This window comes from Rana temporaria, chromosome 6 (genome assembly GCF_905171775.1).
Source record: "Rana temporaria chromosome 6, aRanTem1.1, whole genome shotgun sequence".
In the NCBI taxonomy this organism is placed as follows: Eukaryota; Metazoa; Chordata; class Amphibia; order Anura; family Ranidae; genus Rana; species Rana temporaria.
The window spans coordinates 224546605-224562008 of record NC_053494.1 but is presented as its reverse complement, the minus strand read 5'-3'; the positions used below and the strand labels follow the sequence as shown (position 1 = coordinate 224562008).

The 15404-nt window shown below is 50.1% G+C and overlaps 1 protein-coding gene across 1 annotated transcript in view; it reads right to left on the bottom strand.

The window, feature by feature from the left end:
- Window positions 1–435: 435 nt before the first annotated feature.
- GPR39 (G protein-coupled receptor 39) overlaps window positions 436–15404 on the bottom strand; it is a 140595-nt gene continuing 125626 nt past the window's right edge. The window contains exon 2 of the mRNA XM_040358377.1: window positions 436–1542. Coding sequence (XP_040214311.1) covers window positions 1058–1542 — 485 coding nt within the window. The 3' untranslated portion in view covers window positions 436–1057. The remainder of the gene's footprint in view (window positions 1543–15404) is intronic.

Sequence of the window (15404 nt, the reverse complement as noted above, 5' to 3'; positions counted from 1 at the left end):
TCCTCCTCTATGTTCCCTTTACATTGTGTCCTCCTCTATGTTCCCTTTACATTGAGTCCTCCTCTATGTTCCCTTTACATTGTGTCCTCCTCTATGTTCCCTTTACATTGTGTCCTTCTCTATGTTCCCTTTACATTGTGTCCTCCTCTATGTTCCCTTTACATTGAGTCCTCCTCTATGTTCCCTTTACATCGTGTTCTCCTCTATGTTCCCTTTACATTGTGTCCTCCTCTATGTTCCCTTTACATCGTGTCCTCCTCTATGTTCCCTCTACATCGTGTCCTCATCTATGTTCCCTTTACATTGTGTCCTCCTCTATGTTCCCTTTACATTGTGTCCTCCTCTATGTTCCCTTTACATTGTGTCCTCCTCTATGTTCCCTTTACATTGTGTCCTCCTCTATGTTCCCTCTACATCGTGTCCTCGTCTATGTTCCCTTTACATTGTGTCCTCCTCTATGTTCCCTCTACATCGTGTCCTCGTCTATGTTCCCTTTACATTGTGTCCTCCTCTATGTTCCCTCTACATCGTGTCCTCGTCTATGTTCCCTTTACATTGTGTCCTCCTCTATGTTCCCTCTACATCGTGTCCTCGTCTATGTTCCCTTTACATTGTGTCCTCCTCTATGTTCCCTTTACATTGTGTCCTCCTCTATGTTCCCTTTACATCGTGTCCTCCTCTATGTTCCCTTTACATTGTGTCCTCCTCTATGTTCCCTTTACATCGTGTCCTCCTCTATGTTCCCTTTACATTGTGTCCTCCTCTATGTTCCCTTTACATCGTGTCCTCCTCTATGTTTCCTTTACATTGTGTCCTCCTCTATGTTCCCTTTACATCGAGTCCTCCTCTATGTTCCCTTTACATTGTGTCCTCCTCTACATTTTTTCAACATGGCGTTCTGCTGTATTTTCTGGTTTTCTTGCCCCCATATATCTCCTGTAGCTTGTTCTCTTCTGTATTTTTCTAGATAACATGTTCTGCTTTCAAAGACCTCACTGATTTTTGTTCTGCTGCCATTATATATATAGAAAATGTTCTGTTAATAACACAGCTGGGCTCAGATCTCACTCTCACACAGGCCATTTCTAACGGATGTCTTTGGTTTTATGTCCATGAGAAGCTCCTGAGATTTCCGAGTGTTCGGCCTCTTCTCAGGCTCACTCTGAAAAGTACTGAAGGAATGTTTCTCGGTAAACCTCGAGGAGTGGTTACGATTTAAAGACATTAATGGGCGCTTATAGTTGGTGCTGCTGGCAGCGGAGTTTAGGTGGACTCTCCGGAGCCGCTCTTTGTTTGCATGTTCCAGAGTAAGGCGACAGCGAAGGACTTGCAGAAAAACTTGTCGGAACTGCTTTGAAGAGATGTTATATAAGAGGGGGTTCACCACCGAGCTGAGGTAGAAGAAGGTGTCGGCAATTGGGAGCAATGTCATGTAGATCCGGAGGTAGGAGAGCGACCATTCCTGCTTTGGTGTGCTTGCCGCCATAATGCGAAGGGCTTGGTTGGGCATCCAGCAAACCGCGAGGGTCAGGACAATGAGACCTGGGAAAAGAAGACGTTGGAGGTTAGGACAATGAATGATCATGCAGGAGGCCTTGTACAATGTCACCTTGGCATTATTTAAACAGCAAAGGCAGTAATAGCAGAGAAGGTGGCATAAAACGAAGTTGTAGACGGAAGATTCCTAGAATTATGTTTATTGATCCGAATCGCTCTGCTGGTTCCTTCATTGCAGACAATGCACCTTCATTCTGTCCTAGTCTCCATACAAGTAAATCTTCATATCGATCATTTCTCAGAAAAGCCCAATAAAGCACGTTCAGCTACAAGTAGAAATGATAACACTGATTTTTCTTAAAGTAAACCTGTCATAGAAAAGGAACATTCCTGCCCAAGGGGCCTTCTATTCCTATCAGCAGGGAAAGCCTTTTCTCTGCATCTCTGTCATTTCATTTGTCTGTGTTTGTGGGGCTTCTGGGTATGTCCAGCTGCACCCCCCCCCCATTCAATGAGCCCCCCTCAAAGTACATTAGAGCCCCTCCTATTGAGCATGAGGGAGGCATCTGGCTGTTGTTTCTCCAACTGCACATGCTCAGAAGGCCATTTATATGGAGACCCCACTTCCTATCAGGTGCATAGCTGTGGTTCTGAGGGGCCCCCAGAATAAACTGTTATAGGGCTTGTAGAATACAATGATAAAATGGATGTGATGTTTTACATTGCCCACTTAATTCATGGGTGGTGGGTGGTGGGTTGTGGGTGATGGGTTGTGGGTGGTGGGTGGTGGGTGATGGGTTGTAGGTGGTGGGTTGTGGGTGGTAGGTGGTGGGTTGTGGGTGATGGGTGGTGGGTTGTGGGTGGTAGGTGGTGGGTTGTGGGTGATGGGTTGTGGGTGGTGGGTGATGGGTGGTGGGTGGTGGGTGATGGGTGGTGGGTGATGGGTGGTGGGTTGTGGGTGATGGGTTGTGGGTGATTGGTTGTGGGTGGTAGGTGGTGGGTTGTGGGTGATGGGTTGTGGGTGGTAGGTGGTGGGTTGTGGGTGATGGGTTGTGGGTGGTGGGTGATGGGTTGTGGGTTGTGGGTGATGGGTTGTGGGTGATGGGTTGTGGGTGATGGGTTGTGGGTTGTAGGTGATGGGCGGTGGGTTGTGGGTGGTGGGTGATGGGTTGTGGGTGGTGGGTGATGGGTTGTGGGTGGTAGGTGGTGGGTTGTGGGTGGTGGGTTGTGGGTGGTGGGTGATGGGTGGGGGGTGATGGGTGGTGGGTGATGGGTTGTGGGTGGTAGGTGATGGGTTGTGGGTGATGGGTGGTGGATGATGGGTTGTGGGTGGTAGGTGGTGGGTTGTGGGTGATGGGTTGTGGGTGGTGGGTTGTGGGTGATGGGTGGTGGGTTGTGGGTGGTGGGTGATGGGTGATGGGTTGTGGGTGGTAGGTGGTGGGTTGTGGGTGGTGGTGATGGGTGGTGGGTGATGGGTTGTGGGTGGTAGGTGATGGGTGATGGGTTGTGGGTGGTGGGTGATGGGTTGTGGGTGATGGGTTGTGGGTGGTGGGTGATGGGTTGTGGGTGGTGGGTGGTGGGTTGTGGGTGGTGGGTGATGGGTGGTGGGTGATGGGTTGTGGGTGGTGGGTTGTGGGTGATGGGTTGTGGGTTGTGGGTGATGGGTGGTGGGTGATGGGTGGTGGGTGGTAGGTGATGGGTTGTGGGTGATGGGTGGTGGGTGGTGGGTGGTAGGTGATGGGTTGTGGGTGATGGGTTGTGGGTGGTGGGTTGTGGGTGGTGGGTTGTGGGTGGTGGGTTGTGGGTGATGGGTGGTGGGTGGTGGGTGATGGGTGGTGGGTGATGGGTGGTGGGTGGTGGGTGATGGGTGGTAGGTGATGGGTGGTGGGTGATGGGTGGTGGGTGATGGGTGGTGGGTGGTAGGTGATGGGTGGTGGGTGATGGGTGATGGGTGGTGGGTGATGGGTGGTGGGTGATAGGTGGTGGGTGATGGGTTGTGGGTGGTAGGTGGTGGGTTGTGGGTGGTGGGTTGTGGGTGATGGTGGTGGTGATGGGTGATGGGTGGTGGGTGATGGGTTGTGGGTGATGGGTGGTGGGTGATGGGTGGTGGGTGATGGGTGGTGGGTGGTAGGTGATGGGTTGTGGGTGATGGGTTGTGGGTGGTGGGTTGTGGGTGATGGGTGGTGGGTTGTGGGTGGTGGGTGATGGGTTGTGGGTGATGGGTGGTGGGTGGTGGGTGGTGGGTTGTGGGTGGTGGGTGGTAGGTGATGGGTTGTGGGTTGTAGGTGATGGGTTGTGGGTGATGGGTTGTGGGTGGTGGGTTGTGGGTGATGGGTGGTGGGTGGTGGGTGGTAGGTGATGGGTTGTGGGTTGTAGGTGATGGGTTGTGGGTGGTGGGTGATGGGTGGTGGGTTGTGGGTGGGGATCTGACACTCTGTGTAGAGCGAATGTCTACAGGAAGCTGAAGGACAAAGCATCGAATCCTCACCACATGTAAACAATTAGTGGGATCCATTTCTTTCTGTTTGAACACTCGGCTTTATGAAGTGATTGTAAACCACAAAGTCTCCTGGGAATCGGCAGCCGAGTCAATGATTTGTTTTCTCCTCGTACAGCATCTGGATATTGGGATCAAACACGTTGAAGAATCTGTCCGTAAATGACAACATTTATCTCTTCAGGGAAGAAGGGAATAGAGAGAGAGCTTATCGCAATCTCTGCGTCCTCCTGGAAATTCGCAGTCTATACGGCTCAGAGGAGACTCCACAGAGGTGGAGGGATTAATCCGGGGAAATGGCGCTTTACAGAACCTCCGGCAGATTTTCAGGGAAATATTCGATTTCTAGGAGGAGAAGCAGAAATACAGAACTAGAATTCGCAGATACTAATAATACTCATCTAACTTTGCACATGACCCCTCCGGAGACATACCCCTCTGGAGGGATACCGACCCCTCCGGAGACATACCCCTCCAGAGACATACCCCTCTGGAGGGATACCGACCCCTCCGGAGACATACCCCTCTGGAGGGATACCGACCCCTCCGGAGACATACCCCTCTGGAGGGATACCGACCCCTCCGGAGACATACCCCTCTGGAGGGATACCGACCCCTCCGGAGACATACCCCTCCGGAGACATACCCCTCTGGAGGGATACCGACCCCTCCAGAGACATACCCCTCTGGAGGGATACTGACCCCTCCAGAGACATACCCCTCCGGAGACATACCCCTCTGGAGGGATACCGACCCCTCCAGAGGCATACCCCTCTGGAGGGATACCGACCCCTCCGGAGACATACCCCTCTGGAGGGATACCGACCCCTCCGGAGACATACCCCTCTGGAGGGATACCGACCCCTCCAGAGGCATACCCCTCTGGAGGGATACCGACCCCTCCGGAGACATACCCCTCTGGAGGGATACCGACCCCTCCGGAGACATACCCCTCTGGAAGGATACCGACCCCTCCGGAGACATACCGACCCCTCCGGAGCTCAAACCGGACGGTAATACCCTCTAGGACCCGGTTCCATCTCTAGAGCTCAAACTGGATGGTGATATCCTTTAGGACCCGGCTCTATCACTAGGGCCCAAACTGGATGGTGAAACCCTCTAGGACCCGGCTCCATCCCTAGAGCTCAAATAGGACGGTGATACCCTCTAGGACCCGGCTCCATCACTAGTGCCTAAGTCAGGCACACATCCGGCTCAAACAGAACGGTGATACCCTCTAGGACCAGGCTCCATCACTAGGGCCTGTAACGGTCACCACCGTTTACGACCTTCCATCCCAGTCACGACAGCTTATCGACACTCCAACCGACAGGACCGATCCATATCAATTTCCCAGAATCAAGACGAGACACGCAGCTCTGTGCTTGTTCCAAATGTAATGACACTTTAATGGTTTCTTCTCAGTCTTATATACAGTATCAGGCATTAAAGCAACAATGAGATCTCCACCCCCCTAATCGCACACTAAGGCTAATTACTAAACATTCCTTAATCAACAACAAAACACCTTCACCTACTCCGTCTCCACAAGTACATTTCACACGTAAACAGTATTTAGTATGCATAATTATAGGTCTGGGAGCAGACCTGGGATTAACACCTGTCCGTTACAACACCTTTATACAAGGACAATGGACTGTCTTCCAAGCCCTGATGCAATTAGCATGTCACTAGAAATGAGTCACTATTGACTGGTTGGGCCAACATCCTGCAGTATCTCAAAAGCCTGCAATACGAACTATCAGTGATGTCCCATCTCATGTAATCCATGAATTATGATTCACTTGCCACTCCATGCCCAAAGGGCACAGAGTGGACTCAGACCCAAGAGTTATCAGTGACGCTGACACAGGAGTATCCCCCATCCTCACAAAGTCTTTGGGTGTCCCGGGTCATTCCGTTACAGGGCCCAAACCGGATGGTGATACCCTCTAGGACCCGGCTCCATTCCTAGAGCTCAAACAGAATGGAGATACCCTCTAGGACCTGGCTCCATCACTAGGGTCCAAACCGTACAGTAATAGCCTCTAGGACCCGGCTACATCACTGGGGCCCAAACCGGATGGTGATACCCTCAAGGACCCAGCTCTTTCACTAGGGCTCAAACCGGATGGTGAAACCCTCTAGGACCCAGCTCCATCCCTAGAGCTCAAACCGGATGGTGAAACCCTCTAGGACCCGGCTCCATCCCTAGAGCTCAAACAGGATGGTGATACCCTCTAGGACCCGGCTCAATCACTAGGGCCCAAACCGGACGGTGATACCCTCTAGGACCCGGCTCCATCCCTGTAAGATTTGATGTAAATCTATGGTTGCTGCGAACCTGAAATGTATCCCTATCTTCATATTAGGGGGTGAGAATGTTAGTCCTGCAGTAATGGGGTTCAGTTCCCAGATTTTCTATGTCGTCCCACAGACCATGTCAGGGGATCTTGTGTGTTGTTTAATTGATCCTGGTAAGAATTTTAATGGTTAATCTGCTTTCACTTCCCCATGAGAAAACCACGGATGATCTCATCAGCGACCACAAAAAAAAGGATCATCAATTGATGGCAATGGACGGACGGACGGGATTTACGTGCGCTTTTCTCTGCGCATCTCCAGGTTCCTGCGTGTGTCATTATTATTATTATTGTGATTTCTATCCCTCCAGACACAAGGTCTGCTGCCTTGTACAAAGCGAGACAATAACCCTGGACCAAAGAGCTTGCAATCTAAGAGTGAAAGGAGTGCATTGCGGCTTCTGGCTGGCATTAGGAGGATTGGTTCCTTGTATGCGGCAGCGTTCAGCCGCCTCTTCCAGGCTCGGGGTATTTGCTGTGATTAAGTCGAGTGAAGAATGAGGCGTTTGTGTCCTTGCCGCTCTTGTAGGTTATTGGCGGAAATGTTTTTGTATATAACTAGGAAGCTGTGATCCTTCCAACATCTGAGGATTCATGGCGTTTTCTCTTCTCGCAGTTCAAGGCTCCGAACATTAAATGTAAAATCACGCTTTAACATAATGGACCAAATATTTGAACTGAATTTCTATCTTTGCAGCAAGCGGAGGCAGCGCCCCCCCCCCCCCGTCCCTCCGCCTGCGCCGCTCTCTCATGGCACAGACTGGAACAGGAGGTCGCACGGCGGAGGCTTATTGGACGTTTCAGTATTAAAATATTCCTGAACAGAAAGAATATTTCAGATTTCTCTCCACCAGGACAAGTTGTGATTAGAAGACTTGGGTGACAAATCACCGGAGTGTGACACCGAGACTCACCGCTAATAGGCAGATCTTCCATATGACATCCACCCCTCCCACCCAATGTCCCCGTCCTGGAATCAGAATCCTCCTTCAACCCCCTAGTACCCCTCTCCAGGGAGGGGGGTTGCTCTGACACCCTAGTACCCCTCCCTAGAGAGGGGGGGTTGTTCTGACCCCTTAGTACTCCTCTCCAGGTAGGGGGGGTTGTTCTGACCCCTTAGTACCCCTTTCAGGGAGGGGGGTTGCTCTGACACCCTAGTACCCCTCCCTAGAGAGGGGGGGTTGTTCTGACCCCCTAGTACCCCTCTCCAGGGAGGGGGTTTGCTCTGACACCCTAGTACCCCTCCCTAGAGAGGGGGGGTTGTTCTGCCCTCTAGTACCCCTCTCCAGGTAGGGGGGGTTGTTCTGACCCCTTAGTACCCCTTTCAGGGAGGGGGGTAGCTCTGACACCCTAGTACCCCTCCCTAGAGAGGGGGGTTGTTCTGACCCCTTAGTACCCCTCTCCAGAGAGGGGGGTTGTTCTGACCCCTTAATACCCCTCTCCAGCGAGGGGGGTTGTTCTGACCCCTTAGTACCCCTCTCCAGAGAGGGGGGGTTGTTCTGACCCCTTAGTACCCCTCTCCAGGGAGGGGGGTTGTTCTGACACCCTAGTACCCCTCCCTAGAGAGGGGGGGTTGTCCTGACCCCTTAGTACCCCTCTCCAGAGAGGGGGGTTGTTCTGACCCCTTAGTACCCCTCTCCAGAGAGGGGGTTGTTCTGACCCCTTAGTACCCCTCTCCAGAGAGGGGGGGTTGTTCTGACCCCTTAGTACCCCTCTCCAGAGAGGGGGGTTGTTCTGACCCCTTAGTACCCCTCTCCAGGGAGGGGGGGTTGTTCTGACCCCTTAGTACCCCTCTCCAGGGAGGGGCGGTTGTTCTGACCCCTTAGTACCTGTAACGGAATGGTCCGTGAGACCCAAAGACCTTTGAAGGATGTGGGGTACTCCTGTGCCAGCTTCACTAATGACTCTTGGGTCTAGGGTCACCCTGTGCCCCTTTTGGGCATAGGGTGACTGATAAATGATAATTCATGTTTTGCAGGATATCTTGGAATATTACAGTTTGATTTCATGCTGACCCACAACAGGTCAATAAGAGTGTCTGCTTCAATGCTTAAACTGTTGAGATGCTAACTAAGTCTGCTACTGTGGTGATGTGGATTGAAACTGAGAGTCAGCCTGGCTGGCTATTATGGGATGTTAAAGTATCTTGCTGTGATTACATTCTGTGTCCATTGTACTAATTAAGTCTGAAAGGTCAGATGTCTCCTTTCAGGGGTCGGGAATTAGCATGTCAATTATGTTTAGTAAAGGAATGTGTTTTGTGTAACAGGTGAGGGGAACTTGTCGCAGAGCCAGACCGTCTGGGTAATGAGTAGTAATTAACTCACCTGAATGTCATTATCTAAAAGAATGTGATTGAAGCCCCATTGTGTGATGTGTGGGTGGAGTGTGTCTTTGTTCCTTTGATTACTGTAACATGCCTGTAACTGCATAAAAAGCTGAGAGTGTATCATTAAAGATTCATTCATACATTTTGAAACCAGTAACAGAGCTTGTCGGTCTCGTTATTCTGGGAAATGGAATGGATCAGGTCCTGTCGGCTGGACTGTCAGATAAGCTGTCGTGGTTGATGGGAGGGGGGTTGTTCTGACCCCTTAGTACCCCTCTCCAGGGAGGGGGTTCGGTTCTGACCCCTTAGTAACCCTCTCAAGGGAGGGGGTTGTTCTGACCCTCTTAGTACCCCTCTCCAGAGAGGGGGGTTGTTATGACCCCTAAGTACCCCTCTCCAGGGAGGGGGTTTGTTCTGACCCCTTAGTACACCTCTCCAGGGAGGGGGGGTTGTTCTGACCCCTTAGTACACCTCTCCAGGGAGGGGTTTTTTTTCTGACCACTTAGTACCTCTCTCCAGGGAGGGGGGGTTGTTTTGACTCCTTAGTACCCTTCCCCCAGGGGGAGGTTTGACACCATAGTACACCTTCCCCAGGGGGTTGTTGTGACCCGCTAGTACCCCTTTCCTGGGGGGGTTGTTCAACACCCTGGTACCCCACCCATAGGAGCTGTTATGACCTCCTAGCACCACTTTCCCTAGGAGTTGTTGTGACCCCCCTAGAATCCCTTCCCCATAATGTTGTTCAACACTCTAGTACCCCTGTCACAGGGTATTGTGACCCTCAAGTAAATTTTCCCCAGGAATTGTTGTAACTCCCTAGTACCCCTCTCCGCATGGGGGGGGGGGGGTGTTGTGACCCCCTAATATCCCTTCCTTACTATATATGGCCCAAGGAAGGCAGTTTAGTACACTGACCTTATCCAAGCTCTATGGACTCTCAGAATTTAATGGTGGCAGGAGAATCTCCAGGTGATAATCCACCAACATCATCAATGGGCCGCCCCTGTTCTCTTACCAATAACTAAAGACAAACCAAAAGGACAATTTCCCCCCCGGCCAGCACATCCTGACATGAAGATTATTGATGGTTTTATTAGAAATGTGCCGAATATTTAATGATGGCAGTTTGGAGAAAGCGTGACCCGGGGCATGCAGAGAATTCAACTTATCCATGAATAACTACAGCCAACAGGTGCTACAATCAGAATTTTCCCTCCAAGGCTTTGAGATCCAAGCCATACCCAAGCCATACACACGCCATACCCAAGCCATACACAAGCCATACACACACGCCATACACATGCCATACACACGCCATACACACACCATACCCAAGCCACACACCATACACACGCCATACCCAAGCCACACACACGCCATACACAAGCCATACCCAAGCCATACACATACCATACCCAAGCCATACACAAGCCATACCCATACCATACCCAAGCCATACACAAGCCATACCCAAGCCATACACACGCCATACACACACCATACACACACCATACCCAAGCCATACACAAGCCATACACATGCCATACACACGCCATACACACACCATACCCAAGCCATACACACCATACCCAAGCCATACCCAAGCCATACACACACCATACCCAAGCCACACACACACCACACACACACCATACACATACCATACCCAAGCCACACACACACCATACACACGCCATACCCAAGCCATACACACAAGCCATACACAAGCAATACACAAGCCATAGACACCAGGCACTATTGTGCCGGTAACGGTTTGGAATTTGGATCGGTTTGGACACATTATTGTTCTGCAGAACACAATCGTCTGTAAAACAGACACAGAAGTGCGGAGAAGATCCATCTCTCAGGTCTCTAAAACAACATTTCATTTCCTTGGGGCAGCCGCAGCTCTGAGATATACGAGCGCCGCACAGCTTGTCTGAACCATTCAGCCCTACAAACTCATTTATTTATCCCAAATTCACATCTCTATGGATGGCTGAGGGCATGTGACAAAGAGAGACGGGGGAGGGGAGAGGAGAGGAGAAAAGAGAAGAGAGGAGAGGAAAGGAGAGGAAAGGACAGGAGAGAAAAGAGGAGAGAGGAGAGAAGGGAGGAGAGGAGAGGAGAGGACGAGAGGGGAGAGGAGAGGAAGAGAGGGGAGAAAAGGAGGAGAGGAGAGAAAGGAGGAGAGAGGAGAGGAAGAGAGGGGAGGGGAGAGAAAACAAGGAGAGGGGAGGAGAGGAGAGAAAGGAGGAGAGAGGAGAGAAAAGAAGGAGAGGAGAGACAGAAGGAGAGTAGGGGAGGAGAGGAGAGAAAGGAGGAGAGGGGAGGAGAGGAGAGAAAGGAGGAGAGAGAGAGAAGAGAAAAGGGAGGAGAGGGGAGATGAGAAGAGAGAGAAAGAGAAGAGAAAAAGGAGGAGAAGAGAGGATAGGAGAGTAAAATATAGACACGGGGAGGGGAAGAGAGAAGGAGAGAGGAAGAGAGGAGAGGAGAGAATTGGAGAGAGGAAGAGAGGAGACGAAGGAGGAGAGGAGGGAGAGAGGAGAGAGAGAGAGAGAGGAGAGGAGAAGAGAAAAGGGAGAAGAGAGAAGAGGAGAGTAAAATATAGAAGAAGAGAGGAGGAGAGGGGAAGAGAGGAGAGAACTGGAGAGGGGAAGAGAGGAGAATGAGAGAGATAGAACTGGAGAAGAGAAAAAGAGGAGAGGAGGATTCATGGGGAGGGGAGTTCAGAAACATCTGTGCTAGCTTTGCCCGTAGGCTTTCCCAATGGTTAGATGAGTGGAGGAGAGAAGAGTTTGTGATCCCGATTCTGGAGAAGCCACGTGTGGTCAGTAGACAGATGAACATTAGAGGGGGTTGGGTGACCGTCTTCCCCAAGTCCTGTACTACTGTACCCATCGTTGTGGCCACATCAAACCATAGACAAGCTCCTTCTCAGTGTACTGAGGCCCTGGTAAAAGCCTCAGGGGCCCTGGTAAGACATACAGGGGCCCCGACATGGGTATATGACAACATTTCCCCCTTTAGTGCTTTGAATTCGATTTTTCAGACCCCCTCCCCTCCCCCACAGTATGTCTTATTAATAAACATAAGCTGGTGGAATTCTGCTAATACTCGGCTCATTATTAAACTGTAGCCGGTACTCATGAAATGATCATAATCTAAAAATCACTATTATGTAGAATAGAGTGCTTAAGCTGTTAAGAAACTCATTAACAAACATTACAGACGGTAAAATGCCGGCGTTCTTCCGAGCCGGATTGGAGCTGTCAGAACGCCATCATTAGCATTTCACTTTTATGTTCCAGGAGTGGATGGCTCTTCAGAATGGAGGATTGTGGCCCCCGGAGCCCGGCGGCTGAGGAGTCTCCCTGATTGGTATCTATTAACCCACCTGACCTGAGCCATCATACCTTCATTGTCCATGATTAGTGGAGTGATTGCTGTAATTGGACAGCTTGACTAGCAGAGGGACCACAGGCAGCAGGAAATGTTGGTCAATGACAGAACAGAAGTTAGGAATGTAAAACATAATTCATGGCAATGATGGGCGACACCGGATTGGACGGTGTGTGTGTATAGACACGGGGGGTCTACATGGGCCACACCAAAGTCACATTTCCAGCATTTCCAGGTCCAGCCCTGATGAAGAGAGTTCTTATAACCCCTGAAACATGTTGTCTTCTTTCCTGATATTGCTATCAATAAATAATTTTATATTTTATAACAACCCCCGTGACATGTGGAATCCTCAGTCTATACCAGCCCTTCTCTACCAGGGATCCTCCAGATATTGCTTGGGGTCCCAAGAGCAGCATCAGATTCAGGGCCTGTAAAGTTCCAGCACCAACTTCACTCAGAAGGGTCAGTGGCATGGGACCAATGACTGATAAAAATCTCTGACCTTCTCCTGGTCTTCTTTTGGGTTCCAGATCTTCAGCCATATTGATTGGCCAAGATAACACAATTCCAACTGATCACCAAACGAAAGGGGCACTTCTCCCATTGACCATCAATGTAAGGGGCCTCTTGATTTAAGGCATGGGTGCTCATACCTCCAGCTGTTGCGGAACTGCAAGGCCCATCATGTCTCTGCCTTTTGGAGTCGTGCTTGTAACTGTCGGCCTCGCAATGCCTCATTAAACTTGTAGTTCCGCAACAGCTGTAGGCCACAGGTTAAGCACCCATGATTTAGGTGAAAAAGAGAAATCACCGCTCTAGGATACTAATCAGAAAGTCTCCTCACCTGATCCAAAGCCACGGGTGCTGGCAATGCACTTTCTGGACAGCCGCACTCCAAAAATAAATTGCTTTTATTGTAAAATCAAAAAACACACAAAAAGCATGCCACAGCAGAAGGGGTAAAAAGCTGACGCGTTTCAAACCAAACTTTAGTGCTTATTCATAGCTTACAGCTTAAGCTATGAATTAATTAATTGAAGGGTTCCCTGTGGTAGGGAGGATGGGTAAGGTTGATGATAATTGAAGGGTTCCCTGTGTTTGGGAGGATGGGTAAGGTTGATGATAATTGAAGGGTTCCCTGTGGTTGGGAGGATGGGTAAGGTTGATGATAATTGAAGGGTTCCCTGTGGTCGGGAGGATGGGTAAGGTTGATGATAATTGAAGGGTTCCCTGTGGTAGGGAGGTTGGGTAAGGTTGATGATAATTGAAGGGTTCCCTGTGGTTGGGAGGATGGGTAAGGTTGATGATAATTGAAGGGTTCCCTGTGTTCGGGAGGTTAGTAAAGTTGATGATAATTGAAGGGTTCCCTGTGGTTGAGAGGATGGGTAAGGTTGATGATAATTGAAGGGTTCCCTGTGGTCGGGAGGATGGGTAAGATTGATGATAATTGAAGGGTTCCCTGTGGTAGGGAGGTTGGGTAAGGTTGATGATAATTGAAGGGTTCCCTGTGGTCGGGAGGTTGGGTAAGGTTGATGATAATTGAAGGGTTCCCTGTGGTTGGGAGGATGGGTAAGGTTGATGATAATTGAAGGGTTCCCTGTGGTTGGGAGGATGGGTAAGGTTGATGATAATTGAAGGGTTCCCTGTGTTCGGGAGGTTAGTAAAGTTGATGATAATTGAAGGGTTCCCTGTGGTTGGGAGGATGGGTAAGGTTGATGATAATTGAAGGGTTCCCTGTGGTCGGGAGGATGGGTAAGGTTGATGATAATTGAAGGGTTCCCTGTGGTAGGGAGGTTGGGTAAGGTTGATGATAATTGAAGGGTTCCCTGTGTTCGGGAGGTTAGTAAAGTTGATGATAATTGAAGGGTTCCCTGTGGTTGAGAGGATGGGTAAGGTTGATGATAATTGAAGGGTTCCCTGTGGTCGGGAGGATGGGTAAGATTGATGATAATTGAAGGGTTCCCTGTGGTAGGGAGGTTGGGTAAGGTTGATGATAATTGAAGGGTTCCCTGTGGTCGGGAGGTTGGGTAAGGTTGATGATAATTGAAGGGTTCCCTGTGGTTGGGAGGATGGGTAAGGTTGATGATAATTGAAGGGTTCCCTGTGGTTGGGAGGATGGGTAAGGTTGATGATAATTGAAGGGTTCCCTGTGGTTGGGAGGATGGGTAAGGTTGATGATAATTGAAGGGTTCCCTGTGTTCGGGAGGTTAGTAAAGTTGATGATAATTGAAGGGTTCCCTGTGTTCGGGAGGTTAGTAAAGTTGATGATAATTGAAGGGTTCCCTGTGGTTGGGAGGATGGGTAAGGTTGATGATAATTGAAGGGTTCCCTGTGGTCGGGAGGATGGGTAAGGTTGATGATAATTGAAGGGTTCCCTGTGGTAGGGAGGTTGGGTAAGGTTGATGATAATTGAAGGGTTCCCTGTGGTCGGGAGGTTGGGTAAGGTTGATGATAATTGAAGGGTTCCCTGTGGTCGGGAGGATGGGTAAGGTTGATGATAATTGAAGGGTTCCCTGTGGTCGGGAGGATGGGTAAGGTTGATGATAATTGAAGGGTTCCTTGTGGTCGGGAGGATGGGTAAGGTTGATGATAATTGAAGGGTTCCCTGTGGTGGAGGTTGGGTAAGGTTGGTGATAATTGAAAGGTTCCCTGTGGTTGGGAGGATGGGTAAGGTTGATGATAATTGAAGGGTTCCCTGTGGTTGGGAGGTTGGGTAAGGTTGATGATAATTGAAGGGTTCCCTGTGGTCGGGAGGATGGGTAAGGTTGATGATAATTGAAGGGTTCCCTGTGTTCGGGAGGATGGGTAAGGTTGATGATAATTGAAGGGTTCCCTGTGGTCGGGAGGATGGGTAAGGTTGATGATAATTGAAGGGTTCCCTGTGGTCAGGAGGATGGATAAGGTTGATGATAATTGAACGGTTCCCTGTGGTCGGGAGGTTGATGATAATTGAAGGGTTCCCTGTGGTTGGGAGGATGGGTAAGGTTGATGATAATTGAAGGGTTCCCTGTGCTGGAGGTTGGGTAAGGTTGATGATAATTGAAGGGTTCCCTGTGGTTGGGAGGATGGGTAAGGTTGATGATAATTGAAGGGTTCCCTGTGTTCGGGAGGATGGGTAAGGTTGATGATAATTGAAGGGTTCCCTGTGGTAGGGAGGTTGGGTAAGGTTGATGATAATTGAAGGGTTCCCTGTGGTCGGGAGGATGGGTAAGGTTGATGATAATTGAAGGGTTCCCTGTGGTCGGGAGGATGGGTAAGGTTGATGATAATTGAAGGGTTCCTTGTGGTCGGGAGGATGGGTAAGGTTGATGAT